The sequence below is a fragment of the Oryzias latipes genome, chromosome 9 (assembly GCF_053564925.1).
Source record: "Oryzias latipes strain Hd-rR chromosome 9, Olatipes_Hd-rR_3.1".
Lineage (NCBI taxonomy): Eukaryota > Metazoa > Chordata > Actinopteri > Beloniformes > Adrianichthyidae > Oryzias > Oryzias latipes.
The window spans coordinates 33280180-33306842 of NC_136245.1; the positions used below are offsets into that span (position 1 = coordinate 33280180).

The 26663-nt window shown below is 42.6% G+C and overlaps 1 protein-coding gene across 4 annotated transcripts in view; it reads right to left on the reverse strand.

Annotated features, from left to right (window-relative positions):
- The window catches only part of col27a1b (collagen, type XXVII, alpha 1b), a 75223-nt gene that overhangs the window by 8416 nt on the left and 40144 nt on the right, over positions 1 to 26663 (reverse strand). Inside the window, exons 17-60 of one of the 4 annotated variants that reach the window (XM_078953306.1) lie at positions 26479 to 26532; positions 26151 to 26204; positions 25711 to 25764; positions 25593 to 25646; positions 25463 to 25516; positions 25341 to 25385; positions 24543 to 24596; positions 24381 to 24425; positions 24255 to 24308; positions 23638 to 23691; positions 23339 to 23392; positions 21792 to 21845; positions 20868 to 20921; positions 20494 to 20538; positions 18915 to 18959; positions 18689 to 18742; positions 18102 to 18155; positions 17980 to 18033; positions 17771 to 17824; positions 16691 to 16744; positions 13476 to 13583; positions 13341 to 13394; positions 13039 to 13146; positions 12911 to 12964; positions 11358 to 11411; positions 10398 to 10454; positions 10262 to 10315; positions 10112 to 10165; positions 9979 to 10032; positions 9846 to 9899; positions 9661 to 9768; positions 9482 to 9589; positions 8573 to 8680; positions 8436 to 8489; positions 6347 to 6409; positions 6161 to 6214; positions 6025 to 6060; positions 5630 to 5647; positions 5524 to 5559; positions 5196 to 5222; positions 5058 to 5120; positions 4777 to 4945; positions 4580 to 4689; positions 2031 to 2249 (exon numbers count right to left, since the gene is read on the reverse strand). In XM_078953306.1, the coding sequence (XP_078809432.1) occupies positions 2031 to 2249; positions 4580 to 4689; positions 4777 to 4945; positions 5058 to 5120; positions 5196 to 5222; positions 5524 to 5559; positions 5630 to 5647; positions 6025 to 6060; positions 6161 to 6214; positions 6347 to 6409; positions 8436 to 8489; positions 8573 to 8680; positions 9482 to 9589; positions 9661 to 9768; positions 9846 to 9899; positions 9979 to 10032; positions 10112 to 10165; positions 10262 to 10315; positions 10398 to 10454; positions 11358 to 11411; positions 12911 to 12964; positions 13039 to 13146; positions 13341 to 13394; positions 13476 to 13583; positions 16691 to 16744; positions 17771 to 17824; positions 17980 to 18033; positions 18102 to 18155; positions 18689 to 18742; positions 18915 to 18959; positions 20494 to 20538; positions 20868 to 20921; positions 21792 to 21845; positions 23339 to 23392; positions 23638 to 23691; positions 24255 to 24308; positions 24381 to 24425; positions 24543 to 24596; positions 25341 to 25385; positions 25463 to 25516; positions 25593 to 25646; positions 25711 to 25764; positions 26151 to 26204; positions 26479 to 26532 (2868 nt within the window). Of the gene's footprint in view, positions 1 to 2030; positions 2250 to 4579; positions 4690 to 4776; positions 4949 to 5057; positions 5124 to 5195; positions 5223 to 5523; positions 5560 to 5629; positions 5648 to 6024; positions 6061 to 6160; positions 6215 to 6346; positions 6410 to 8435; positions 8490 to 8572; positions 8681 to 9481; positions 9590 to 9660; positions 9769 to 9845; positions 9900 to 9978; positions 10033 to 10111; positions 10166 to 10261; positions 10316 to 10397; positions 10455 to 11357; positions 11412 to 12910; positions 12965 to 13038; positions 13147 to 13340; positions 13395 to 13475; positions 13584 to 16690; positions 16745 to 17770; positions 17825 to 17979; positions 18034 to 18101; positions 18156 to 18688; positions 18743 to 18914; positions 18960 to 20493; positions 20539 to 20867; positions 20922 to 21791; positions 21846 to 23338; positions 23393 to 23637; positions 23692 to 24254; positions 24309 to 24380; positions 24426 to 24542; positions 24597 to 25340; positions 25386 to 25462; positions 25517 to 25592; positions 25647 to 25710; positions 25765 to 26150; positions 26205 to 26478; positions 26533 to 26663 lie in introns of all 4 variants that reach the window. The other 3 variants (XM_078953304.1, XM_078953305.1, XM_078953303.1) reach the window with 3 other exon arrangements.

The following is a 26663-nucleotide window of genomic DNA, read 5'->3' on the forward strand; positions in this document are numbered from 1 at the left end:
GTGGTTGACTCCATGACTTAGGGGGTGGGGGGCTTGGTCGTCGCTGCTCCTTGCCCTTCTGCCGTGGTTTGGGGTGGGGGTCGGGGCTTCCGGTGCCTGGCGGGGGCGGTGGGGGGCTCCGTTGGTCGGGGGGTCGGGTCCGGTGCCTGGGTGGGGCGGGCTGGGGCGCTGCGTGGTCCTCTGGGCTTGGGTGTGGGGGTGCGTGGTGGGGGGGTGGGGTGGTGGTCTGGCTTGGGGGGGTGGTCCCTTTGCCTGTGCTGGGGGGGGTTGGCGGGGGGCCCTGCTCGGGTGGGGGGGGCCCAGCGGCGCCGGATGGGCTGCCCATCTGCACCTGGGGCTGGGATCGGCCCTTCCCTGGCTCTGGGACGGGACGGGACAACCCTCTCGGGGCCCCCGGTCGCTCTGGGTGTCACCCGCTTCGGCTGCGGGGTCTGGGGTGGGGTGGGGTGGGGGGCTTGTCGGCCCTGTCCTGTGGGGGGGCATTCTGGGGGGGAGGGGGGGCCCATTATTGGTACGGGTCGGGGGGGCTAGCGGGTCGGGGTCTCCGCTGAGGCAATCGGTGGTTGCCTCGGCCGGTTGGCCTCCTCGATCCCGTCGAGGCCTGACCAGAGCTCTTCTAGGGCCGGCGTCTGGGGGTGGGGGCCTGGGCTTGCTCCGTGGGGGGGCGACGCTTTCTGGCTCCTCTCTCTCTGTGTGGGGCGGGTGGTGCCGGGCCTGGGGTGTCGGCGCCTCCAGGGGTGGGCCCCTGGGCTGGGTGGCCCTGCCCCCTTTGCTGGGGGTGGGCTGGGGGACGGCTGTTTGACCACCGGGGGACAGTTTACCAGCTGTCCCCAACTTACCCCCTTCCTTATATAACCTCATATTAGGGTGAGGGGGTGGGGGGTCTAGCCTGCGATGCGCCTTGGGGGGGGGCTACTTGGGAGTGGCCCCCCTCCTATGGTTGCCGTATGGAGTGGGCCCCCCCTCTTTCGGTTTTATTTGCACCTTAGACATGTAGGGTCCTTGGTAGGGGGGGGTGCTTGGACATCACTGCAAGCAAGCAGCAGATGTCCTCCTGGCACCCTACCCGCCAATTTTAACCGCACCTTAGACATTTAGGGCCCCTTGGTGTGGAGGGTGAGGGGACATCACTGTGAGTAATCAGGAGATGTCCCATTAGTGCCCTACTCGCCAATTTTAACTGCACCCCCCTTAGTACACACACCCCTCCCCCTTCAATATATACATTCAAACATAAACACACACACATGCACACAAACACCCTCTCAAGCACCCATACACGCACACACATTTTACAAGGAAGGTGGGACCTGGGTCCATCTGTCCCCTACCCCTTCCCTGGTGGGGGGTGTGGGCCCCTTGGCGATGGCGGCCGTGTCCCTTGGGTGCCGGCTCCCTGGGCCCGTCGGTGCTCTCTCCGCGCGGTGGGGGGGTTCATATTACACCAGAGCCGGGGGTGTTCGTGTCCCTGGGGGGTGGGTCCTGGTCCTTGCCCCTGGGCGCTGGGCCCCGCCAAACTTCCAACATGGCCGAGCCTGGTCGGGCCATATTTATAACACCCCTTGTGGGCCGCCCTTTTTTCCCCGGGGTTCCCCCCTCCTGGGCGGGGGCGGCGAATAAACAAATAAACTTGCCTTGCCTTGCCTAAAAAATGTTGACTTCTTTTCCCACTTGATGTTTTTCAATATTTTCTCTAACAGTTTGGTGGTTCATACACATAAAAATTTGACTCAATTTTATTTTATTTTTTCTCACAATTTTCCAACTTTTCTCTCAAAATTTTACGACTTTAGTCTGATAATTTTTTGACGTTTTTATTTTTTTTTATAATTTTAAAACATAATTCCCATAGTTGTTCTGTTTTTTTCTTATAGTCAGTTCTGAAAATGTGGGAGAAAACAAATTTCAAAGAATTCTATCATATGCTGAGGGGAAATGACAGTATTCTGTGTTTGAAGTAATCTTTCATAAGTTTGAGCGCACATTTTCTTTCTGTCAGCATTCTGGAAACGTAAAGTGAGCGCACGTACCCAGCAGTCGTCCGTGGGGACGCGAGGCTCCAGGAGGTCCCCCTCTTGGATCCTCTCCCCCGACCAGCTCTGGAAGCCCAGCGTCCGGGACAGCGGCTGCAGAGAGGCTCCTGCCGTCCACACCGGCGCGTTGAGGCAGTGGATGGTAATGTGCTGCACGGCCTCAGTGCTCAACAGTTGAATGAAGTTCATCTGGATTCGGCCCACTCCCACCTCCAACTGCAGAGGATCAGTGTCCAGTTGAACTCACGCTGTTGGCTTTTGACCGTTTACATCTGTTTGGTCTCCGATCAAACAGATAAATATGAATTGACCCAAACATTTTCTCTCTGATTGTCATTGATTGCTTTGTCTCAATAAGCTTTTCCATATTTATTTGTGGCATGAACATGAATAAAGACGACAAAGCTTTAGAGATAGATTGTCCTTTGAGCAAAGAATCATATTTTCATTAGGCATTTGTCTACATTAGGGCTGACTCCATGTTTTATTGGTGATCATCAGTGGCGGTTCTACACTGAATGCGAGACCCTCGCCGGGATTTCAATCCTATGATAAGCACACTCTCAGTTCTGACTGGTTAAATAGGGTTTTGTTACCATAGAGTTGTAATAAATGGTAGAGATTCATTCTTAAAACTACTTACAGATTTATTATAAAAAACATTGACTAATTATAGAAACCAACATGATAGAAAGAAATCAAAAATAAACTTAATACCCACTTTAACTTCAAATCCTCAGTTCACTGGTTAAAGACATGTATGTAAAGGTTTACTGCCACACATGATTATTGGTTATTAGTTATTTGCCCCATTAGCCTCTTATGGCAGCAGCAGCAGCAGCATGCCGTATAACCATCACTAGATATCAGAGAATAAAACCTTCGTGTTACAGCAGACACACCAGACATGACGTCTGAGGGTTGCCACTAATGTTACAGTAAAGATAGAGCAAAAGTTTGAGAAGAAAATGAAAGCTTAAAAAAATGAACAATGATGTCAGCTTCAACAATTAGGCCTACTTCAGTTTTAGTCATCGACCACAGTAAAAGGTTTGGACGTTGACGTCGTCGTGGCGGGGAGCACTAGAAAATGTGCATCCCTAGCTGTAAGGATGAAACCTTTTCTTTGTCTGGCTTCTCTTCTTTCCTTCTTTTTTTCCTAAATGGGGCACCACATAGCTTTGACCTGTTTTTGTCCATCTCTCTGACATTTTGGCACCTGCCTCACCAAAGCCGTCAACTAAACCAAAATTCACCTTGGTGACCTCATCTTCTTGAGGTCCCTATTTTTATTTGGCCATTTCAATCAAACATGAAAAAAATAATAAACAGAAATTTTATATAACTGTGTTAAAATGTAAGTTATAGAATGTCATGGTATAACTTATTTTAAATATTCTGTAATGGAAAACCATACCGGTGCTGATTTTTTTTTTTCATAAAGTGCTGAGCTGGTGCCCCATTTGAATTGGCAACCCGGGAAACCGCCCATACTGCCCGTACCTGAAACCCCTACTGGATTTCATCATTGACTGTATATGAGAACTGGACTGAGTGAACCCTCCCAGGAAGTCTCCTCTGGTTCCAAGAAGCCCAAATCCCATCATATTCAAAAGAGGGGAAAAAAACTTGTGTTTGTTATTCTATTGGTCAGAATAAGCATTCTGGCTCAGATATCTTAAGCATCTTATAGATAAACCTCAATTTCTTCATATATTTTTCTCAGTTCCAGGAATTCAAGTTATAAACTGACCAATTAGAAGCCTCAATAAAAGTAGGTGGACCCCTATGTCCAACGTTCTAAATGTTTGAGAGACAGATCTTTTGTAGCAGTTTCAAGTGGAAGGGGTGTGGCCTTCCAACAAGCTCACTCCTGTCTGGCCATGGTGGTTGCCATAGAAACCATGACACAGACAGACCTGGACAAATCACTGTCCAGTTCTCAGATCCAGTCGGTGGTTGTCGTGCAAAGTTTTTTTTTTCAAAATGTCAAGAATAAAAGAGGAAAAATAGATCATTGTCTTAATGGTTTAGTTTGAACTTGAGAAGCCTATAATAATGGCCAGTCCTGCAAATCAAAGAATGCTCTTTCTGTGATATGGACCCCTTAGAAGACCCTCAATATCTGTCTTGAGTTAAGGCCTCAGTCCTAACTGCCCTTGCAGGTGGATGTGGGTGAAAAATGGGCAAACCTGTACGGGACAGTCAGGAGCCCGCAGGAAATATGTAGACCGTTTGGTGAACCCAAAGGGCGAAAACGTTCATGGCGTGTTCCACTTCCATGACGCCCCTTAAGGTATGAGCCTCAAGGGAAATGCAAGATGCTCCTCTCTACAAACCACGGACCAGGACAATCCACAAACCTGCAGCACCTGGACAGGTCAACCCCCCATACGGGGGCATGTGCATAGGCTTAAAGCATGTCCGGCTGCTCTTTTTTTTATCATGTGTGGTCCTTTTCTGCAGTTACTGATTTATTGTGCGCTGTCAGGACTAGATTTCTAATCCTGTCTGTGTCTGAGCTGGATTTAGGGACAGATCCAAACCTTGGAAACGGTGACAGGCTTCAGGCACGTCTGTCCGCCACGGCTAAAGTTGCACATCACTTCGATGCTGTCAGCGCTGCAGCCAAGGTTTGGGTCGATCCAGTAGGAGCCTGCCAAAAGGAACCGGGGGAGAAGAACTTAGATTAACCACCAAACTAACTCCCAGCAAGGACGATGCTGCCGCCCGCCATCCTCACCGTCCCGCATCCGCCGCTCACAGTTGAAGAGGTCTCGGCAGACTCGTGCAGGATTCTCCCGGGTTCCCAGAGGGTTCCTCAGACTCTGAATCAGAGAGTTGAGATGCTGCAGGGTCTTCAAAATCTCTGGACCCTGATCCAACATGGGCATCTCCATGCGCTGATTGTTCTGCTTTGATGAACAAAGAAACGCTCAGAACGACATTGATTGAGGTGGGACAGACAAGAGCAAACTTTTTGCAGTCAGGTCCTTTTTGGAGACGCTTGTGATAAAAACGGACCTCGTTCTGAAGGGCAGCGTGGGAAGCATGGAGGAGTTCAAAAGCAGCGTCCAGAGCTTCATTCTTCTGCCAGAAAAACACATCTTCTATTGAAAATAGTCATTGAATAAGAAACGTTTAGTCAGAAAACATACTTACGAGCACAAAGGCTGAAATGGGAAGACCCTTGGAACGAATGAGAGAAAAAAACAACGAATAAGATATTTCTACATTATTCTCATAGAATATTATCAGAACAAATTTCAAATATTTCTTGGAGCCTCATAAAGGATTTTTGCCCCATTCATTTTTTTGACGGTTTCTCCTGCTGTGATGTCATCAGTGTGTTTATTTATTAATGTATATACTAAGTCCCAAATTCGTTCTCACTGAGTACTTTGTGTGTGCAAATTTTGGTGACTTTCAGAGTCTGTGGCAGAGGGGAACGTTTTCACCCTGAGAAAACAATCTGGTGTGAAAAACGTACCGGTGGTCCAGGTGGTCCTTGAGGTCCAGGAGATCCCTGAAAAAATGTTATCAAATGTTTATTAACTCATAAAAAAAAATATCTGCAGATCTGACCGACTTCTTACCTTTGGCCCCAACAAACCCTGAGGGAGAGACAAATGTCAACATGAGATAAAAACGAGACGCTTGCGGCTGTTTTACATTCACTTTTTGAACATAAAATCCTAATTTCACTCAGGAAAACTGCTCCTGAATGACAGTGAGGTTGTAATCGACAGAATCGTTCAAGAACCTCTCAGAGAAAGTTGGAAACGAGCGATCTGCCAGCATTTATCACCCTGACGGGATTTCCACAGCAGCAACGTGTCACAGAGGATGTAACAACAAACAGCGGAACACAATAGGAAATGAAAAGCGCCGAAGGGCAAAGGAAGCTGGAGAGTGCCGTCTCCATACTAAGCATCGCGTTCTGTGCTCACAGAACAGACAGATGGGGATTCATCAAAAGCGCACAACGCACCGTCTCCCCCCGACTTCCTCTGTCACCTTGGGGTCCCTGATGGAGAGAGAGAAGACGTCAGATCGCTCCATCACTGCCAGAGCGACACAGGAGTCACATCAAGCTCGGCAGACGAGAAGAGGGATGAGGTACGAACCGGATGACCGCTGGGCCCAATGATGCCAACAGGACCCGAAACTCCCTCCACGCCCTGAAAAGCACAGCCATGTCAGCGACAGAGGACACTCACATGATGGAGCGTCGCATCAGTCCCTATGCATTTTTCATGCAGCCGCTGAGAAGCCACGCCGACTTTCTATGCTGCCATTAATCATAATCTTACCATCAAACCTCGCGGTCCTTTTGGTCCCTGAATTCCTGCAGGACCAACGTCTCCCAGGGGTCCCTGGAAACACATGAACAAATGGTAGCGGAATGGAGATGCAAGCGAGATTGTGTGTCTGCAGTGTGTGTCAGGTCCTGTCTGCGCCGTCATGAATTCCATACATGAAGATTCCTGTTTGTATTTTCTCACCCAGTCTTGCTTATGGTGGACATTTACTATAGGTCAACTCCATTTGTTTCCATTTGGAGTGATATTCTGTTGTACACCAACATACTCTGTATCTTAACTGGGCTGCTAAATAGTATTCTCGGAAGCCTGGGAGACCTAATCCTCCTCTTTCTTTTTGTAGTTGGAGTGTTTTCAATTTCACTCTTGGTTTTTTCTCTTCCCAAATAAATCTGCTCACTTGTTTGTCCCATTTTACAAATTGATCCTCTGGAATCTGCACTGGCAATGATAAGAACAGATATAACAATCCGGGTAGCACATAAATTTTTATAACCTCTATTTTGGAGCTGAGGTCCATGAACAGACTGCTCAATTTTGTTAAATCTTTTTGTGTTTCATTATTCATCCTACTATAATTGATCTCATAAAGTTTATCAAGTTTTACCGTCAGAAAAACTCCTAAATATTTTATATTTACTGCATCCCATTTTGATTTATATCTTTGTCTAATTGAATCTGCTGGTTTATTATTTATGCAAAGTAATTGAGTTTTAGAAATATTTAATTTGTATTCGGATTTACTTCCAAAGTGCTTCAGAAGGGTCAGGAGTTTTGGAAATGCTAGGTCTGGGTTCTGCAGATATACATAATGATATCATCTGCAAAGAGCCCTATTTTTTGGTCTTCCTTTCCTATCGTCACCCCTTTTAATTCGTCACACTGTCTGATATACTGAAAACTATACTATACTCAATGAACAGAGCGAAGAGAGCAGGGCTCAGACAGCATCCTTGTCGTGTTCCTCTGAACAGCTAAAACTTCTCTGTCAAGTTTCCATTTATTTTAATTCAGGCTGTCGGCTTATGGTATAATGCTTGTATACATTTGATGAAGGGGGGGCTAAAGCCCATTCTCCTCAGGACCGCGACTAGGAAGCACCAGCTATCAAAGGCCTTCTCAGCATCTAAACTTATTAAGACTGCAGGAGTGTTGACTTTATTGACCTCGTTTATAACGTGCGTCCTATGTTGTCCTGTGTCTGTCGTCCTTTTATAAAACCTGTCTGCTCCTCATCTATCAGGTCAGCGAAAAGATTCCAGTCGTCTTGTTATTATTGATGTGAATAATTTATAATCAACGTTTAAAATTGAGATTGGTCGATAGGACTCACAATATTCTTCATCTTTCCCTTCTTTTAGTAGGACAGAGATGACTGCCTCTTTCCATGATGGTGGAATCCTGGCATTTTTAAGTGTCTAGTTAAACGAATCTAGTAGAAGAGGAGCTAGATCTTCTTTAAAAACTTTATACCATTTGTTTGGGTAGCCTGGGCTTTTTTCTTATTTTTCAGTCTCCTAATGACTTTATCCAAATGTGTTTTTGTAATTGGTGAAGTTAAAGTCTTATTTTGAGTGGTTCCAATAGAAGGCAGATCTAAATTAGCCAGTAACTTCTCCTTCATTAGCATATAACGTTTTATAATAATCTAAAAATGTCTTTTGATTTATTCCTGGTTCATAATTTATATCGTTAGTGGCAGGATCTCTGATTTTATGAATCAAGTTCCTCTTTTGCAGCGACCTTAAGCGCCTTCCCAACATTTTTGTTGCTTTGGGGCCTGATTCAGCTATTTCCGAATTGACAAAGCCTTTTGGATAAGAAGTGAGATGTCTTCAACTTTAAAAACCAATTCCAGATGACAGCCCCTTAAACCTACTACTACGATTTATTGATGACCATAAACCATGTATAAAGTGGAAAGACATTTATGAGAATCTTTTATTTTACATTAGCCTTTTAGATTGGGCTTTTATTGTAATCCTGTGATTCCCATCATCTAGAAGATTCCCTCTAAATGACGTTAAGTGTCAATCAGTTAACGTGAAGGCTGTTTTGGAAGAAGATGAAATGATCTTACCTTTGGTCCAAACAGGCCCATGACCCCTGAAAATCCCCGCTCACCACAGTCTCCCTGATGGACGGAAGCAGGAGTTCAAACTCAAAACTCTTGTCTCTGAAAAAAAGATTTGCGTTACCACAGAATTCAATGCAGACTGGTTGGCCTTTCGTTCCCCGATCTCCTGGTCTTCCCGGCAGTCCGGTCGCACCGACAGAGCCTCTCTTCCCCGCTGGACCAGTCTGGCCTGGCAGGCCTCTCTCCCCCTGGAAAATCATTGGAGCAAGGCTTTGAACCCACGGCTGAACAGTAAAGCAGAAAAGAAACGACACAGGTTTTTTTTTTTTTTTGGCTAAAAATTGCCAAATCATAATTAGGGGGAGCACTTCGAAAACAGAAAAAAAATGATGATGAGTGAGTCTTTAGTACTGCTGGGCCTTTTTAAACGTGTTTTTCAACATTAAAATGTCCTTAATCTTATCTTAAATAAGATTAAACCGAATTTTAAACTATTTTTGTGGCAATACTTGATATCTATACATTCTAGTACAACCCCAGCTTCTTATTTTAACAGATATGACCCAACAATTCAACAACCAACCGGAAACAGTCCAAAAAAATCAGTTCAGAGTCGGAAATATGGTCATTTTTCAGTGCATAAATCACAGAAATGTAGTTAAAAACTGTTTTTATGTTTATTAAAAAATATGCTTTTTGTAGAGAGAAATTACAAATGTTTAAATCCCAAAAAAAAGCAAAGACAAGGTTAAACTAAAAATAAAAATATCTTGAAAACAAGTGAAGCTCCACTTAACTAAATACAACATTCCAAGCATTTATTACAAGCGGCATCTGAAATATGTGTCATAATTCTTGTTATGTTTGTTTAGAGCAACAAACTCCAAAGGCAAAACCTTTTTGAATCCTCCATGGTAAATTTTGAATGAAAATATATCAATGGGAGGGGGTCAGTGTCTGTCAGTGTGATTGGCTCACAGGTGATGTCATTTAGTCCAATTATACTAACAACCAGTGCCATGAAAACATGTTGACCCATCCTTCTTCACCTTTGGTCCAGAGGAACCTTGACTTCCTGGAAGTCCCATCACGCCCTTTGGACCCTGCAGACCAGATTTTCCAGGTGAGCCTGTCTCTCCGTCTTTTCCTTGTTCCCCCTGAACACAGAGGACCCGTTAGCGTCTATTTTTCTTCCCCTCCACTGAAACATGCGTTAAGTTGGGGTCACCTTGACTCCTTTACTGCCATCTTGGCCAGGGAGACCGTCGACTCCAGGTGGACCTTCAAGTCCTTCTGTACCCGAAACCCCGCGAGGGCCAGGAAGACCTTCCGGACCCTTGGAATAGAAAGTCAGAAAATAAACCCCAAAAAAGTCTTGATTGTACAAAAACTCAAAGAAAGCTCTCAACTCACTGAAGGCCCTTTGGTTCCAGAAGCTCCAGGGGTTCCTGGTTTGCCTTTCAGGCCCTGGAACAATCAAACCTCTGTGGCTTCACAGCATAAATGGAAAACCATCCCAATATTTCCGAACATTTCTCCTCCTTACTTGAACACCTTTGGATCCTTTCAGCCCCAGTTGTCCTTTTGGTCCAGGATGACCCTGAAATTATCTGTGTTGTTGGATTTGAAGCATCTTTTTGTTTGTAAAGAATTCCCAATGAGTCAAAGAGGATGCTTACAGGACGGCCTGGGGTGCCAGCTTCACCTCTGGGTCCAACCACACCAGTTTGACCCTGAGAAATCACATTTTGTGCTACTTTATAACATTTTTAAATCGAAAAAGGGTCAAAGTAAAACGTGAAAATCTGTGGGTGTCTTTCCACACTTACAACGCGTCCAGGGTCACCCGGCTCTCCTCTTTCTCCTTGGTTTCCAGAAGGACCCTGGGCTCAAAATAAGTACTTTATTGATTACGAACACGAACAAACAGATGATAAAAAGCAAACATTTGATGTAAAAACTCACTGTGTCACCTTGAGGACCTGGAGAACCCTCCACCTCACTGTCCTCCCCCCGCTCTCCCTACACAAGCAGCGCAGAAACAAAGCAGCGCCGTCAGATATTTGTCCCCAGCATCCAACGCTGTGCTGCAGCACGTTTGCTCCAAACTCTCTCTTTATGAACGGCAAATCATTACACCGGCTATTACCCGCAATGATCCAATTCCACATAAATGAAGCCGGCGTTGACTCCAGGGTTTTGGAGGAATTCATTAAACAATAACCACCGATGGCCGTGTGGAATTTAAAGTCGTTTGCGCATACGACACATTTCATAAATAAGCAAAGAGCTCGACATAAAAAAGGAGGATCATTAGAGATGGACAGGAGCCAAACAGTGAAGCCAGCAAACAGCCATTTTCATCTGTACCTGCAGCTTTAGTGCCAAGATCACCTGGCATTAAACAGTCATTTGTTTTCTTTGCAGTGACCCATGTGATTCAATAATATTGATTTAATTAGCCCACAGGCACAGCCATTATGTTCTGGCAATGAGGAAACAACAAATATTCACTTCCAGATGGCTTTTGCCTAGAGACGCACACAAAAAAAGAGGACAGTGCTTCTCCGCTCCCGTCAAATAAGCACCACTTCTTCGGCTAATACCTGCTAAATTATGAGCAGGGGAGTCCAGGTGTTTGGCTAATTATATATGTTTGATGGTGCCGAGTTAATTGGGTGTGCCCTGGTTCGTGTCATTGATCAAATTAGGAATACGTTTGTGAATATTGCAAGGACACAGAGAAAGCGCTAATTAGGAACACGAGTGAAGTCCCAGTGAATTCAGAGGAAAAAAAGACGACGTATTCTTAAAAAAAAGGGCAACATAACAGACTCCCAGAGCTCATTAGGCTCATTTAAACAGCAGGCAGCTGTGATGGAGTGTGGGGAAAAAAACCAAAAAAAAACCCAGAACACAATGTACCTTTTCACCCTTCGCTCCAGGTGGTCCAAGTGGTCCCAATGGTCCCATGTGACCCTACAGAAACAACAAGACTCAGTGAATGACACGTCAGAGCTGCAGCCTCCAAGCCATTCCTCCACTGTTAGTGGAGGGGAGGTCAGAGTTATTAGCATCCTTTATGAAGTTTTGGACCTTTGCATGAAAATAATCAGTCAGAAGATTTTCTTTTACCAACTTTCAGAATAAACCCAACACAACTCAGCAGGGAGAACTTAAGGTCCTCCGAAAACTGGAAGTCAATGTTAAAGCAGCCCATAGCATGACGTTCAAACCACCATGTCCAACAGAAGCTCCTCTTTTCCAGTTTCTCCTTTGTCTTTATCATCACTTTGATGCAAACAAGTGAACATTAATCTAAATCTACTGAGGACACTGTGCAGATACAAATACAAACAAACAAATCTGACTTAAAATAAAACACACATTACTATACGTAATATCTTTACATTTGAGTAAGACAATGGAGTGTTCAATAACTATATACCTGCGCACCTTTCACTGTCTCACTCATTTTTTTAGTGCTGTTTTTTTTATTTCATTTTATTTCTTTGTTTTTGTCTTTTTTTGTTCTACTTCCTGATTGGCTGTTTACCTTCTCAGTCTCCTCCATGTCGTGTCTCCTGCACAGAATGTGTTCAGTTCGCCCAATCCTTCATCACGATCAGAGTTTTGTTTTCATTACCTGATTCTGGACTTTCTATGAAGGTTTGACCTTTAAAGACCAAATCCGATTTAAAAAAAAAGTGTTTTTGGTGTTTTTAACATCTTCGTGTGGCATTTTTTTGATGATGGAGGACATGTCTAAAGAAAGTTAAGCCTAAAATTGCACTTCTAAGTTTTTGTTTTTTCAAATTGTTGTGAATCAATTCCGATGCACCCACTTGCAGTCAAACAGATTCATGAATGTCTTTGTTTTCCTCGTCTGAGCTGGAATCTGGATCAAAACTGGACGGCTGGACAGCTCCAATGTCGCCCACCGCTTTTGTTGCAGTGCTTCAAGTCAGCTTGAGGGTGTGAAGGGATGTAAGCTAGTGGGGGAGCATGTAAACAGGGGGATAATGGGAAGCAAGGGCAGGCTTACTCTGCGCCAACAGACGAATTTGTCTGTTATTTTTAGGGCGTACCTCCCATGAAAAACGACGGAACACTACCTCTGTTTGGAAAAAGAAGAAATTCCAGCAGGAATGAGGTCAGCTTCATATAGGAGAACATAAAAGGCGGCGTCTTATAGCTGCTATGAGAGCTGGGTTCACATACATGGTTACCATAGCAACTAAGAGTTTTTTCTGAACCTGCTTCATGGCGGTGCTCTTGCCAGCGTGAGGAAGAATACAGTTGTGACAAAGAAAGCACAAAAGTCATCAGCATGATCAATAAAAGTATGTTTTGGTGTAAAATGTAAAACTTTTGTTTTGCATGACTTTTGTTGTCACTTGAAGAAAAAAAAGAAAAAAAAAGGCCAGAGAGAACCGAAAGTAATAGAAGTGAAAATAGATTATACTTCCAGTGCTTACCTTATACCCAGCCAGGCCGGGATCACCCTGTTGACCCATGCTTCCAGGAGCCCCCTTTAGAGTTCACATACAACATGTAACATATGACACGTGTTTGATTTGAACCTGTGTCCCTGATGACAGCATACCACAGGGCCGATTGTTCCTCTGGCTCCTTTCTGTCCGACAAATCCCAGCTCCCCCTGCTCACCCATCAGCCCAGTCTCCCCCGGATGACCTTGCTGACCTTTGCTGCCCTGGAAGCCACAAATGAGAAGATGCGTACAAGCCAGCGAGGAGTCTGACATCGCGAAGACTGAACGGGCCGCCGTTTGGCGAGCTGCACAGACATCGGCGTTTGTTTGCAGCAGAGGCGCCTTCAACTGTAGCGTAAACTGACAATCTTTAAAATGAAAGGTGCATTTAGTTCAGAGCGAGTGAGCTGACAAACCTTATGTCCCGCCTTTCCGTTCTCCCCAATTTTACCGGGTTTAGCCTCCGGACCCTGAAAAAGGAGACGGATCAAAGGAGAAGACAAAAGGAGCCGTTTTTAATCAGAAGTAAAAGAATTTGTTGGGAGGCTCACCCTCAACCCGACCGGTCCGGCTGGCCCGGATGCTCCTTCCTTTCCTGTAAAGCCACTTTCACCTTGCTCTCCTCTGGGGCCCTCGGGGCCAGGTTCCCCCTTATCACCCTGGGGGTTGGAAAATAAAAACAGGCTAAAGGCTAAATAGAATAAAAATAGAAGAGAATAAACAAGTTTATCAAATTAATAATGAATTTAGGAAAGAACTCAACCCAAACGTTTCTGAATAATTAAAGAACAAGAGACGTTCATAAATATATAAACATTATTTGTTTTGTTTTAAAGCTTCTAAACAGTTTTTAGAGATAATTAGCTGAACCTTCAAAACAACAACTTTATATAAACTCAGCTTTCCAAAAACTATAAAGCATCTTTAATAAATGTAAGAGATTCAAGAAAAATGTTCAAATACATTTACAGAACAGACCAAACATTTGGACACACCTTCTCATTCAAAGACTTTTCTTTATTTTCATGACTTGTAGATTCACACTGAAGGCATCAGAACTATGAATTAACACATGTGGAATTACATACATAACAAAAAAAGTGTGCAACAACTGAAAATATGTCATATTGCAGGTTCTTCATAGTGGCCACCTTTTGCTTTGATTGCTGCTTTGCTCACTCTTGGCTTGCTGCTGTTAAGCTGCCATTTCTGAGGCTGCTGACTCGGATGAACTTATCCTCTGCAGCAGAGGTGACTCTTGGTCTTCCTTTCCTGGGGGGGTCCACATGGGAGCCAGTTTCTTTGTAGCGCCTGATGGTTTTTTTGACTGCACTTGGGGACACTTTCAAAGTTTTCCCAATTTTTCGGGCTGACTGACCTTCATTTCTTAAAGTAATGACGGCCACTCGTTTTTCTGTACTTAGCTGCTTTTTTTCTTGCCATAATCCAAATTCTAACAGTCTATTCAGTAGGACTATCAGCTGTGTATCCACCTGACTTCTGCACAACACAACTGATGGTCCCAACCCCATTAAGAAGGCAAGAAATCCCACTTGTTAAACCTGACAGGGCACACCTGTGAAGTGAAAACATTTCAGGTGACTACTTCTAGAAGCTCATCAAGAGAATTCCAAGAGTGTGCAAAGCAGTGATCAAAAGGTGGCTACTATGAAGAACCTACAATATGACCTATTTTCAGTTGTTTCACTCTTTTTTGTTATGTATATAATTCCACATGTGTTAATTCACAGTTTTGATGCCGTCAGTGTGAATCTACAATTTCCATAGTCATGAAAATAAAGAAAAGTCGTTGAATGAGAAGGTGTGTCCAAACTTTTGGTCTGTACTGTGTGCAACACAATTTCATATGTTAGATGTATACTTCATTTACTAAACTTTCCTTTTTTGTTATTTATTTCTGGTGCATTGAAGTTGATGCTTCTCATCAAATTTCTCTTTGCCATGTTTCACTTGTGTCACATTTAGTCTTTTTTTTTTATATCCTGTTCATGTTTGATGGTATTTTATACATTTTAAGGATACTTCAATCAAGTTTTCAGTCTCCTGAATGCTTCGTCCTCTTTAACCCTAAATGCAGGAAAGACAACGTGGTTTCCAAGAATCAAACGTACAGAATTGAAGAAAGAGGTTTCTGCATTTAACTCCCCATCTTTTATCATTCAGCTTTTTGAAATAAACATAAAGAGAAGCTATACCTGAGGGGGTCCAACACAACAACCCCGCTCCTCGCATTCATGAATTTTCTAAATAGGACAGTTCTTCAGGCTCAGAAAAAGCGCAGAGGATTTCCTAAAGACTTCTATAAGAAGCAGTCGGTTTCTGAGCAGCATTGCAGGTTATAAATAAAAAGATGACTTCCATGCACGGTGCATGCAGGCAACAGGCTCTGTGGATGTGAGCACATCTCAGCGCTTTTCCAACAATGACAGCTGAGGCGTGTAAACGGCAGCAGCTGAGCCGGGCTGACACAACAGCATGTCTTATTCATCAGTTAAACACAGCAGGCTGAGAACCGCAGACATCTCCGAGATGAAACAGAAAAATGTTATTTGACGTGTTGTTCAAGGTGTTTCCAGCTCCCGGAGCAGAGCAGGAGGAGAAAGTGGGCCAAAGGAGGAGGACACTCAGTTCTGATGCAATTCAGCTGAAAGAAACTGTCCAACTCTGAGCCGCACAAGTCTTTCAAAAGGAAAACGACGCCTTGCAGCTTTAGAGTAAATACCGCAGTCCTGTTTTCACTGTTCTGCTTTCTTTCACCCCCAACCACAAACTCAATAACTCTCCAAAATGGGCATGCACCTAGAACATGGTTAAAAATAATTTTTGACATGGTGAATGACCCCCCCCCTCCACCCCTAAAATGATGACATCACAGCAGGAGAAACCATCCAAAAAAAATGTGTGACCAAAATTTCTTATGAGGCTCAAGAGAAATGTTTAAGATCCACTAACAAAACTAAAACCCATGTGCCGGGATATCCAAAGGAAGTTTTGGAATTATTATGGGATATAAAAGTCTCCTTTGAATCCGACACCATCAGTTATGACACTCAGACTCGTGGCCCTCTAGTTGCTTCCTTTTACACTGTCTCCATTCATATTCTAGTTTATTTGCATTAAACCACAAACGATTTCAGCTCAGCTGAGTTTTTCTCCCAAATAGATCAGATGATCAGACAAACAAACTGCTTCAGATCAGTCGTAGTGTGAAAAAGAAAGTGATTGGTTCCTCAGCTTCTCTCTCTGCACAGGAAAATATGTGTTTATCTGATAAACTGGGGAAGAAAAAGCAGTAAAGATTATCTTCATGTAATCCATATTTACAGATTCCATGTTTTGTGATTTTTGCATGGAGTCACACTAAAGCATTAAATCGAATTCTGTCTTCCAGCAGCGGTGACTGCCTTCCGCCTTTTCTCACTCGGCGGTGGAACCTCATGCTCTTCTGCAGAGCAGAGGAAGTCTCGCTCAACTGAAACTCAGTGAGGAGGCAAAATGTGAGGACGACTGCCAAGCTGAGTCCGAAGCTGCTTCTGGCTTTGTCAGCTCGCCAGCGACCGTTTCCAGGAGTTCGGCTCACCAAAGCACTGCCTCGTCGTGCTCGCCAGTTCTCCAAAATAACCCTGCTGTCTGTTTTTGCAGAGCATTGAAACGAGGACAGTCTGGCGCGGTGACAGCCGGCGTCTTCCGGTGTAAATAATCTGATATTATCCGGGCTTTTTTTTTGGTTTTTTTTCATACATGCCTTGGCTCCATCAGGTCCACTTGGTCCCGGCTCCCCATCCAAGCCTGGTTCACCCTGACGGACAAGGGGAATGAAAGACAGATTGTTATGAAATAAAGCTAAAAAAAACACATTTATGACACTTCTGGTGCTGTTTTTTTAACAGTTATAGGGCCGAATCACAGAGTTTATGAAAAGTTAAAGGCAGACAAATGTTCACATAAATTAGACTGAATTCTGTTTAGGTTTTATACTATTCTGCATAGACATTATTAGATAAGTTTATGTTCAAATTACTGTCCTGTTTTCCCTGTTTGAGGGGTCCTGGGGTGTCAAAAAGGGCTGGAGGGAAAAGGGGGGGCTGGTTTCAATTTAAATTTTAGCTTAAGTTGTAAATTACACCTTTTTTTGGGTTTGTTTGATTTGAACTGTAAAGTGATTTACAGTGTTTAATTTGAAGTTTAATTTGATTTAATTTTATCATAACGTTAAACATTTGTCGCTTATGTTTTAGTGTCACAAAGTACCTTTATTATATGTTGTAATAATTAAATGAATTTTTAAATAATTACAAAACCAATTATAGACATGATTTAAAAAGAAAAGTATGCATTAATTGATTAGATTTAAAGATAATATTTAAAATATTATCATAAAAACCTAATAGTAACTTAGAAGTAAATTAATTTAATTTGATTTGAGTTTGTCTACAGTCATTTGAATAAAACATTTAGTTCCAGCAGGTAAACTAAAAAACGTAATTATATACATCTATAAAGACTAAGGTACACATACATTCAAACTTCTTCAAAGGGTTAAAAGTATTCATTTCTGCCCAAATTCATGATCTTTTCAAGTATCTTAATGGGTTTGACAAAAGTCAATAAAAATATTGTATTCGCTGTGTACTTAAATAACATTTCTTTTCATTTATGGCCTAATTATTTAACTCAATAAATAAGCATTTATATTTTTAAGCAAAAATTAACACATTATTCTTTTATTCAAATATAAGTATCCAAAAAACACTACTATTGTTTTTCTGCATTACAATTTTAGTATTTAATAAATATTAGTGGTATGCATAAAGAAAATGCTCACTCTTTGCCCGGACAAACCCTCCTCCCCGAAGCTGCCGGCTGGACCGACGTCCCCCTGTCGGGCAAACAAACGTAAAAAAGGGGATCAAATAAATGATTTGATGCACAGTAATTGGATCCTTTCTGGCACAATCTTGCAGAATTTGACAGCTTGACGTCACAGCAGAGCTGGAAACGCATGAAATTTGATTTGGATGCTTCTTACTTCACCTTCTGTCCAGGTTCCCCAGGTGCTCCTCGCCCTCCACCCTTCCCTGCTGGCCCCTGCCACAAACACTGTCAGCCTTTTTATCTGTTCTGTGCTGAAACTAAGTCCTGTGCGATTGACTCACCGCCGCCCCCATCTCCCCCAGCGGTCCCAGCCTGCCTGGAGGCCCCGCTGGCCCCTGAGAATGAGAGAACAGGATGTAAACTGAAACGTTAAGAGGTTTTTGGTGTTTTACAGCAAATAGATGCTGCAATTACTGAAAAGAAGAAATGCGTCGCACAAAAAAGAAAAAAGGAGAACAAAAACTCGATGTGGTGATGAATTTAGCTGATAAATAGACCCGGAACCCTGACCTCCTTTTGACAGAACATTCAGACTACAGAAGAGGCCTTCGTTCTAGGAAGGAAACACTGTAAATCATCTCGTTTTAGCCTCAGCCTTTTTAAAATTGGACGGGGGCAGAAAAAGCGGATTTAGCTGCTTTGGACGGGATGAAGGTTTGCGAGACGAGCGAATAAATTGGGCCAGAAGAGCCGATGAGAGTGGAGAATACAAGGCTCTCTAAAAGAACGGTTTCTCAATCTGACATGGATGAACCACGTAGAATAAACCAAAAAGAGATTAATAAAAATAAACAAGTTGTGGGATAATTGCTCCATCTGTGTGGTCAAAATACTCATCATCATCATCCGTCATCAGTAATAGACTCACTGGCTGTCCTGCAATTCCTTTGGCTCCCGGAGGTCCTGAGGGCCCCTGAACACCCTGAAAAGAATATAAGGATGAGGCACAAAAGAGCACTGACATTCACGCCTTTATCAAAACACGAGAGCACACGCAGGAGAACCACTGCCTTCCCCATCCAGCTTTGCTTTCCTGTTCCCCCCAGAAGTCGACTGACCTGAAAGACAGCCCCTTTTTAGCATCTATCACTTACCGGGAATCCCTTCGGACCGGCTTCACCGGGCTCCCCGAGCTTTCCCTGCAGCACACGGGCCAGAACAGAAGGATAAAGAAGAAAACGTGACTTCAGAGTCATCAAGACGGGGTTCACATCCGTGCAAGTTCTTACTTTTCCGTTGAAACTCTGAGAAATAAAAATAACCTCAAGACTTTTTAGTGCCACAAATAGCAGAAACATCCACTCCAGGATGAGCGAGATGATTGAAGACATTTCTACTCACAGCTGGTTCTTCCAGAGCTCTAAAAAGCTTAAATCATCAAAGCAATTATGAAAGTCCACCAAACCATTTCAGTCTTCAAGTATTTCAGTGTGAAGTCACTCTGGAATATTTTAACGTTTTAGAAACACATTTAAAATCATTGCATTTTGCAAAATGTTTCAAAAACAAACGTGAACTTCTGTGATTTCAGGAGGAGTCTAGCCAGGCTATTAGTGTTCATTTTCCATATTGGGAGCAACAGCTGTCAAAGAAATGGATTTGAATTTCTCTCACTGAAGCTAGTTTAGTTAGCGCTTGATATAATAGCAGCTGGGTAGCTCGGTTGGTAAGGTGGGAAGCTACCATGCAGGAAATCAGGGTTCGATTCCCGGAGGGGAATGAGCAATGGTACTGGGGGCAATTACCATATCAATGGCGAGCAGTTAACATCACCCAGTGAGGGTCCTTAGGCAAGACCCTTAACGCTACTGCGTCCCGAGTGCGGTTTCGGCTGCAGCTCACGGCTCCCCAAGGGGATGGGTCAAATGCGGAGAAAGAATTTCCCTTCGTGGGATAAAATACAGTGTACAAAAAAAAAAAAAAAAAAAAATACTGACCAAACGAATATGTATGCTGCAAAAACAGGTCTGGCATCTGTGAAAACATCTGTAAGGACAGAGGTGGGAAAAAAAGCTTTCTGATGTTTTGCAGCATACATATTCGTGGCTATATATATATATATATAGGCCACTGGACAGAAGCATTAGAAGAAAAAAACTTATCAATAAAACATACCTCTTCAAAAAATCTAATTTGCTGAAATTACCTTTGTTTGTTTTAATTTGTTTGATATTTTTTACCATATTGCAATGACTTGAATATTAAATTTCCCTAATAACAAAATAAAAGTCCATATCGTTACAACAGCCCAAAATTAAGGCTTGATTTTCGAGCTTAACGACTAATAACATTTCCAACAGCAGACCAAAGTATATTTGTATTGATACAATGAACTTGCAGGGCGTCCCAAAATAAAACAGTATATCACAATAATCACAGCTGCATTCAAGCTAATAATGACAACACGGTTATATAATAACGTTTTACAAATAAATAAAAGAACATATACTCTGTACATTTGATAATAAAAACATCATAATTCTGTTTTGCTGCAAGCAACAAGTTCTAAGTCTCCTTCAACTGCAAAAACACTCAAGTATTTGCTGTATTTATAATTAAATAAATGCTCATTCTGTAGCCTGAGCGCTGAAATGAAATCAGCGCTGCTGCTGGACTTCAGTTTATTAGTACTTCTAGCCAAAAATAAAAATAAAACAAAGAAAGCTTCTTTACCATCTCCCCAGAGGTCCCATATTTTCCTGGTGGACCATCAGGTCCCTGCAAAAAATACAAATCAACTCTAAATGAGCTTTTCTGTAATTCCTCTGAGTTCAAACGTGTCTGACTGCCAAGCTTTCCAAACAACATGAATGTTTTAAAGCTCTTTGCTTTGAGTTTCTGCATTAAAAACTCCAGTTAAAGAGCATCCTTTAAATATTTTTTCAACATTAATAGTTAACCACTACCATTAAAAAAACTTTTTCTGCAAAAGTTTGCCTTGTTTCATCTTTGTTTTTTAACAGGACATTTACTGATGTGGGCGATTAGACGAACCAACGCCACGGATTTAAAAAACTCTCCACATCCTGAGCTTTTCTATTTTTTACCTTAACTCCTGCAGACCCCAAGTCCCCCCCTGGACCATCCGGACCTCCTGGACCCTAAAAAAGTAACCAGATAAGACATGGTTGCTGCCATTTTCATGGCTTTGAAGATGGTTTAGGAGCCTTGATGCTCACATTGGTCCTGCTTTTTATTTGACTTTAATCTCAATCTCCATCCATTTCCTCTGGCTGAGTCTGAATGCCGGCAGGCAGGCACTTTTTTTTTCGTCTTTCTTTGGCCACACTTGTAAGAAACCCTCACAGATCCTAGCTTTCCGGTCCAATTGGAAGTTTAAATTGAAGACAAACCATCTGCAGGTTTAGATTAGAAGATCATCTCATTGATCTCTGCCTTTTAAAACTGAACCAAGTTCTGCACACTGGAAGTGCCTTTTGGCAGAACTTCATGTAAGCATCTCATGTAAAAGATCTTAACAGAACAAAACAAAAAAAAGAAATGGGTGGGGAGATGTGCTGCTTTTTATCTTTAATTGGATGTTTTATGGAGGAGCAATGACACAGAAAGAGTTTCTATCCGTTTCTGAATGGTTGTTGGGTTTGATTTAGGTGATTTGGGAGTTCCAGCTAAAGTTAATGGAGATCAGTTGATCCGTTCTTTACTTTAACATCATGAGTGCTTGGAAGAAGACTTTAAACAATCCATAGTTACATTTCAGCAGACAAAAACAAAACAAACAAAACACTTGTGCATTGGTCATTTCCAGTTTGGGAGATCATTTAACCAAAGTATTTCCTCGTTTCCGGACATCAAAACATCAGTTTAAACCTTTCAGTCAAGCTTTTTGCATTAAAAAAATGGTCAAATGACATGAAATGTGTGGGATCTGGGTGATTTGGTAGTTGTTACATCATCAGGGAGAAAGTGTTACCTGAACATCATCATCATCATCATCATCATCGTCTTACCTTGGTGCCTTTGGGTCCTCTGATGCCGGGAAACCCCCGAGAACCAGGAGGGCCCTGCAAGTGCGTGAAAATCTGTCAGCATGCAGCAGGTCTGATGTTTGTCAACAGCAGAAAACGCTTAACAATTTACTCCTTTATGCCGTATGTTGCAAAGTTGCCATAAACCATTTAATCCACCTAATTTATCATCACCTTGAATGGGAAAAAAAACACAGAGGAATATTTATGTATGTAATTGGAAATAAATTCAGGCATTAAGGGGTTAAATGCAACTCTCATTCACATAAATTCTCATCTGCATTAGAATTTCTGGCGTCTGTATTTGGGTTTTCTTTTCTTTTTCAGAACCTGGTCCTGGTTTTACCTGCTTCCAATTTTATTCCGGCTTTATCAGACCCGATCTGTAATGTTTGTTGGAGCAGGCAGGGGGGTAAAACATTCAGGGTAGGAATACTTAAGGGCTCTGGAGCACATTCAGAAAGTAGGAAGACACTGACGGACAAATGAGGAATAAAATGATGTGGGTTTCTAAATTTAAAGAACCTATTTGGTGCAGAAGGAAGTACTTATGGATTGTTTTTTTTTTACTTTGTAAAGGGAAATAGATTGCAAGAAAAAATATTGTTGTCCTTTTGTTTGTTTTGGGGATTTTTCTGACTCACATTCCTGCACAGTAGGTGGCAGACATGCACCTTACACATCGGATGCCACCCGCCAATTAAACCGAAAGAAGACGAGAACTGCCCTAAATCCTATTTCATCCATAGGATAATTGCACAGTTTAGCATAAAAAAGAATAGGAATGCATCTCACAGGGCGGTTTTTTAACAAAAGATCATGAAGTCAGGAGAGCGTCTTCAAACCGTCTGAACACATTCATAGATGTTCATGTAGATTAATTCCTTTCTATCTGAAACTATAGAAACACTTATTATTTGAATCTTTTTTTATGAGTTCAACACTAAGTTTAAAACTTGTCCTGAGAATTTGGTTTCAATGGTGCAGAAGAACCAGAAAGATTAGTGTGAAGGGATTTCATGACATGGTGCCTATTTAAGGGCTTTGGGGCTTTCTATGCCAGATTCAAGTTCTTTCCCTTCGTTGTCAGGCATTAAAAAAAGAAATATAAGTGAAATAATATTTTTTCTGCGATGGAATGGTGAATCTGTTGGTGGGATAGGCTCCAGCATCCCAGTGACCCCAAGACATGGAATTGTTTTATAATGCAAATTTCCAAAAGAAAAAAAAAACTTTTTAGGTATCTTCAAACGTTGTGATACCACTTTGACAATGGTCAGAGATTATAAAATAATTTATGTGGGACAAAATAAAAGTATGATCCATAAATAATGTAAACACCTAGAAAAAATCAAGACAAAGCTTAGCAAATGCCAGAAAAAGGCACTTATAAAGCATCATTTTTTTAACCAAGTGTTTATGTTTTAGACTGCAACAAACAGCCAATAAACGTAAATAACTGAAACTAGTGACACCAGCAGACACACATTTACTTTAGGTGAAAGAACATTTGTGTTTGATAAACTTACTGGGACACCCTGAAGTCCAGGCATTCCTACCTCACCAGGTAATCCAGAGTGACCCTGATGGAGAAAAACATGATAAACCGTTTCCATTTCTGATTCAAAAAACCCACAGCAGCTCTGAAACGTACAGGAATAGATTTGTTAAACATATGTAAGGTTTACTTCTGAACAAAAGTCATTTTCATCTTTTTTTCTCTCTGGAACTTGTGATTCAGTTCAATTCAATTTTATTTGTAAAAAATCACAAAATCACAACAACAGTTGTCTCGATGGGCTCGATGGGGTCCAGACTTACTCCTTACCATCTGCCCCGGTTCACCTGGTGGTCCTGGGATGCCCATTTTTCCTCGATCTCCCTAAGGAAGCGCATTTTATGATTAGTGGTGGGCAACAAGGATTTTATGTTTTTACATGACTGTCTTTGTCTCATGATGGAGGACGAAAGAGCTTGTAACAGTGACCTAAGTGCTACAGCCGGCGGACCACCACCTTCCTGCTCTGCTCCATTCCGATTCCTCCACTGGCAGACAAACAGATCCATAAAGGTCTTTGTTTTCCTCGTCTGAGCTGAAATCTGGATCTAAACTGTACGGCTGGTTAGCTCCATTATTGCTCCCCATTTTAGCGTGAGGGGCAGTAAGCTAGTGGGAGAGAGTGTAAACAAAGGGATGATGGGAAATGTAAAAAGTCCCGCCCAACTTCGAGGTGAATATCTAACAAACTCCTGCTGCTCTGCAGAAACTATGTCCTAAAAAAGCAACAGTTTGGGGGATTTTGGTTAAAAATGGCAGAATCGTAATTACAAAACCACTGGGAACGCTTTGAAAACAGATCCTGAGATTTAACTCTGCACATTTTACAAGCTGTTGATCAACAAGTGATCAATAACTTTTGTACTGAAACTAATAAATTGACCAACCTTCTCTCCTGGGAAACCCATCTCTCCAACGGGCCCAACAAACCCGGGAATTCCCTGAGACAGAGACAAGCGTTAGCCCAGTCCTCTTCAACAATCACACAGACAGTGAAGAGGAAGAGCCTTTACCGTGTCGCCGAGCTTCCCGACCTCGCCACTTATCCCCGTCTCCCCCTACAGCAAAGACGCCAAAGTTAGTTTCCCAAACGTATCCATGCCTTCCGGTTTTTATTTAGCTAATGTACAGTCCGTCAGCTAAGGATGACAGCCAGTCAGTGGTGAATGTCCCACCTTAGGTCCGTCGGGGCCTGTCAGTCCAGCCAGTCCTTGCTTTCCAGGTCTGCCCTGAACAGAAAGCAGAAAATGATAGAGAAGTGTGCTGCTGCCCCCCCCCCCCCCCCCCACACACACACACACACGCTACACACACACACACACACACACACACACCAAATCTCATGCAAAAGCAGAACCTGAAACAAACCAACAAACTTCAACAACAGAGGGATCCGAAAACAAAGAGCTGATTTTAGCATCAGCCTAAATCTTTTTGGGACGGTTTCTGTTGTTCCTGCTGTGGGTTTTGGGACGGAAGTCACCCTCTGCACAAACAGAGCTGTGTTGGAGACGCGTCCTCCATTGTTTAGTCCCAAACTCATTTTGGAACGCTCACATGAAGACTGCACAATAAAACGATTAAAAATGTTCCGTTTTCACACTGGCAATGTGCAAACGTGACTAAATCTGAAAAAACACAACATATGTACCTGGTTATAGGAGGATAGCACCTTAACTTGTATTTTTCTTGTGTCCTCATCGTAAACTTGAGTGAGAAACAGTTTCACATCCTGACAAAAACTCCTCTGCAGTTTGTTTTGATGTTTACCGTTGCCTCTGTTTGTGATTGGACGTGTTTATGGCAGAAAACCCAGTCATTTGCTGACCAGGCAGACTCTCCGTGTCACTAGAAGCTCTGTTAAAAACAGCTTCAACAATAGAGAGGTCTTTGAGCCAAAGCATAACTTCTGCTGACAGTTCAGAACCACATCTGCTCCTCTGTGTAACCGGCGGTTTCAAAGCAGCTCTCACCTCAGCTCCAAAAAGCCCGGCTGGTCCAGGCGGTCCCACATCGCCCTGAAAAACAGGTCACGCAGGTCAAAAGACAGATTTGGTTTCTTTGTTTTTCTTTGCTTTTAAAATGTGACCTTCACCTGAAGTCCAGGTGTTCCTGATGGACCTGGAAAACCCTTCACTCCTCGCCCTCCCTTTAGAAAATGCACTAAAAGTGAGAATTTGCCTCTTTTTTTTTAAGTAAAAAGGATCCAAAGCTTCTCCGCCAACCTTCAGTCCCGCAGGCCCGTTGTGTCCTGGAGGACCAATGTCACCTGGAAACCCCTGAGAAAGGACATGAACGTCAGATGGATTGACAGCAACCAAAAAAGACAAAAACATTTCTTACTTCTGTGCCAGGAAGACCAGGAGCACCGGCAGGACCTTTTTCTCCGGGTTCGCCCTAAGAAAATCCAATTCGATGGATAAATTCATCTAATCCACCAAAAAATATTCCATTCATGATCTGTATAATACATAATTGAATGTAATATAAAGTTTGCTAAATTTAAGTCGAGGGCTTTCCATTAAACTTCATATCTTTACATTAGGATCCCATAATAAACACAATTTTGGGACTTTTTAGTGTGAAAGTGTCAAAAGGTCATTCCTAAACCCGTATTAAACATTAGGCCAACCAGTTCAGGTCATTTCATGACGCTCATCTATAATTAGACCCATTTCTATCCACAAATCTATTCTCATTTAGTCATTTCACATGAATGCATCGCAGCAAACTGGTGTTTTCTTCTCTGATAGTTCTGACGCTTGAATGAAATCAAAAAATACCTGCAGTCCAGGTTTTCCAGGTGGACCAGGTAACCCAGGTGAGCCGCTGATGCCCTGAAACATCCAAAAATAGCAAACTGCATTTTTACCAACGGACAAAATTCCTCAAATCAAAAGTGGCACCGGCAGCGTTAAAGAGCTTTTGAAGCTTTTAGCTTTGAATTCATGCATCATCAGGAAAGAAAAGCCTCCTTTGCTGCCTAAAACAGGAAAAAATTATCACATGGATTCAACAGAAGGCCATTGCACAGATGTGTTTAGGGTTACACACAATTGTAAGTATTATCAACTATCAATTTGATTACATTTGGGCCCGATATACAGCTACCTTATCGCCTTGGAAACCACATTCCCCCTGCTCTCCTGGTGAGCCAACATCTCCCTAAAAAGAAAAAGACAGAAGTTTCAATCTGAAGGCTTGAAAAACTGTTGGTTAGCGTGATGCAGAGAGTTCCAATACTACAAATGAAGAATAAACCAGGATTTGTTTTATATAAAAGTTTAGATATAAAA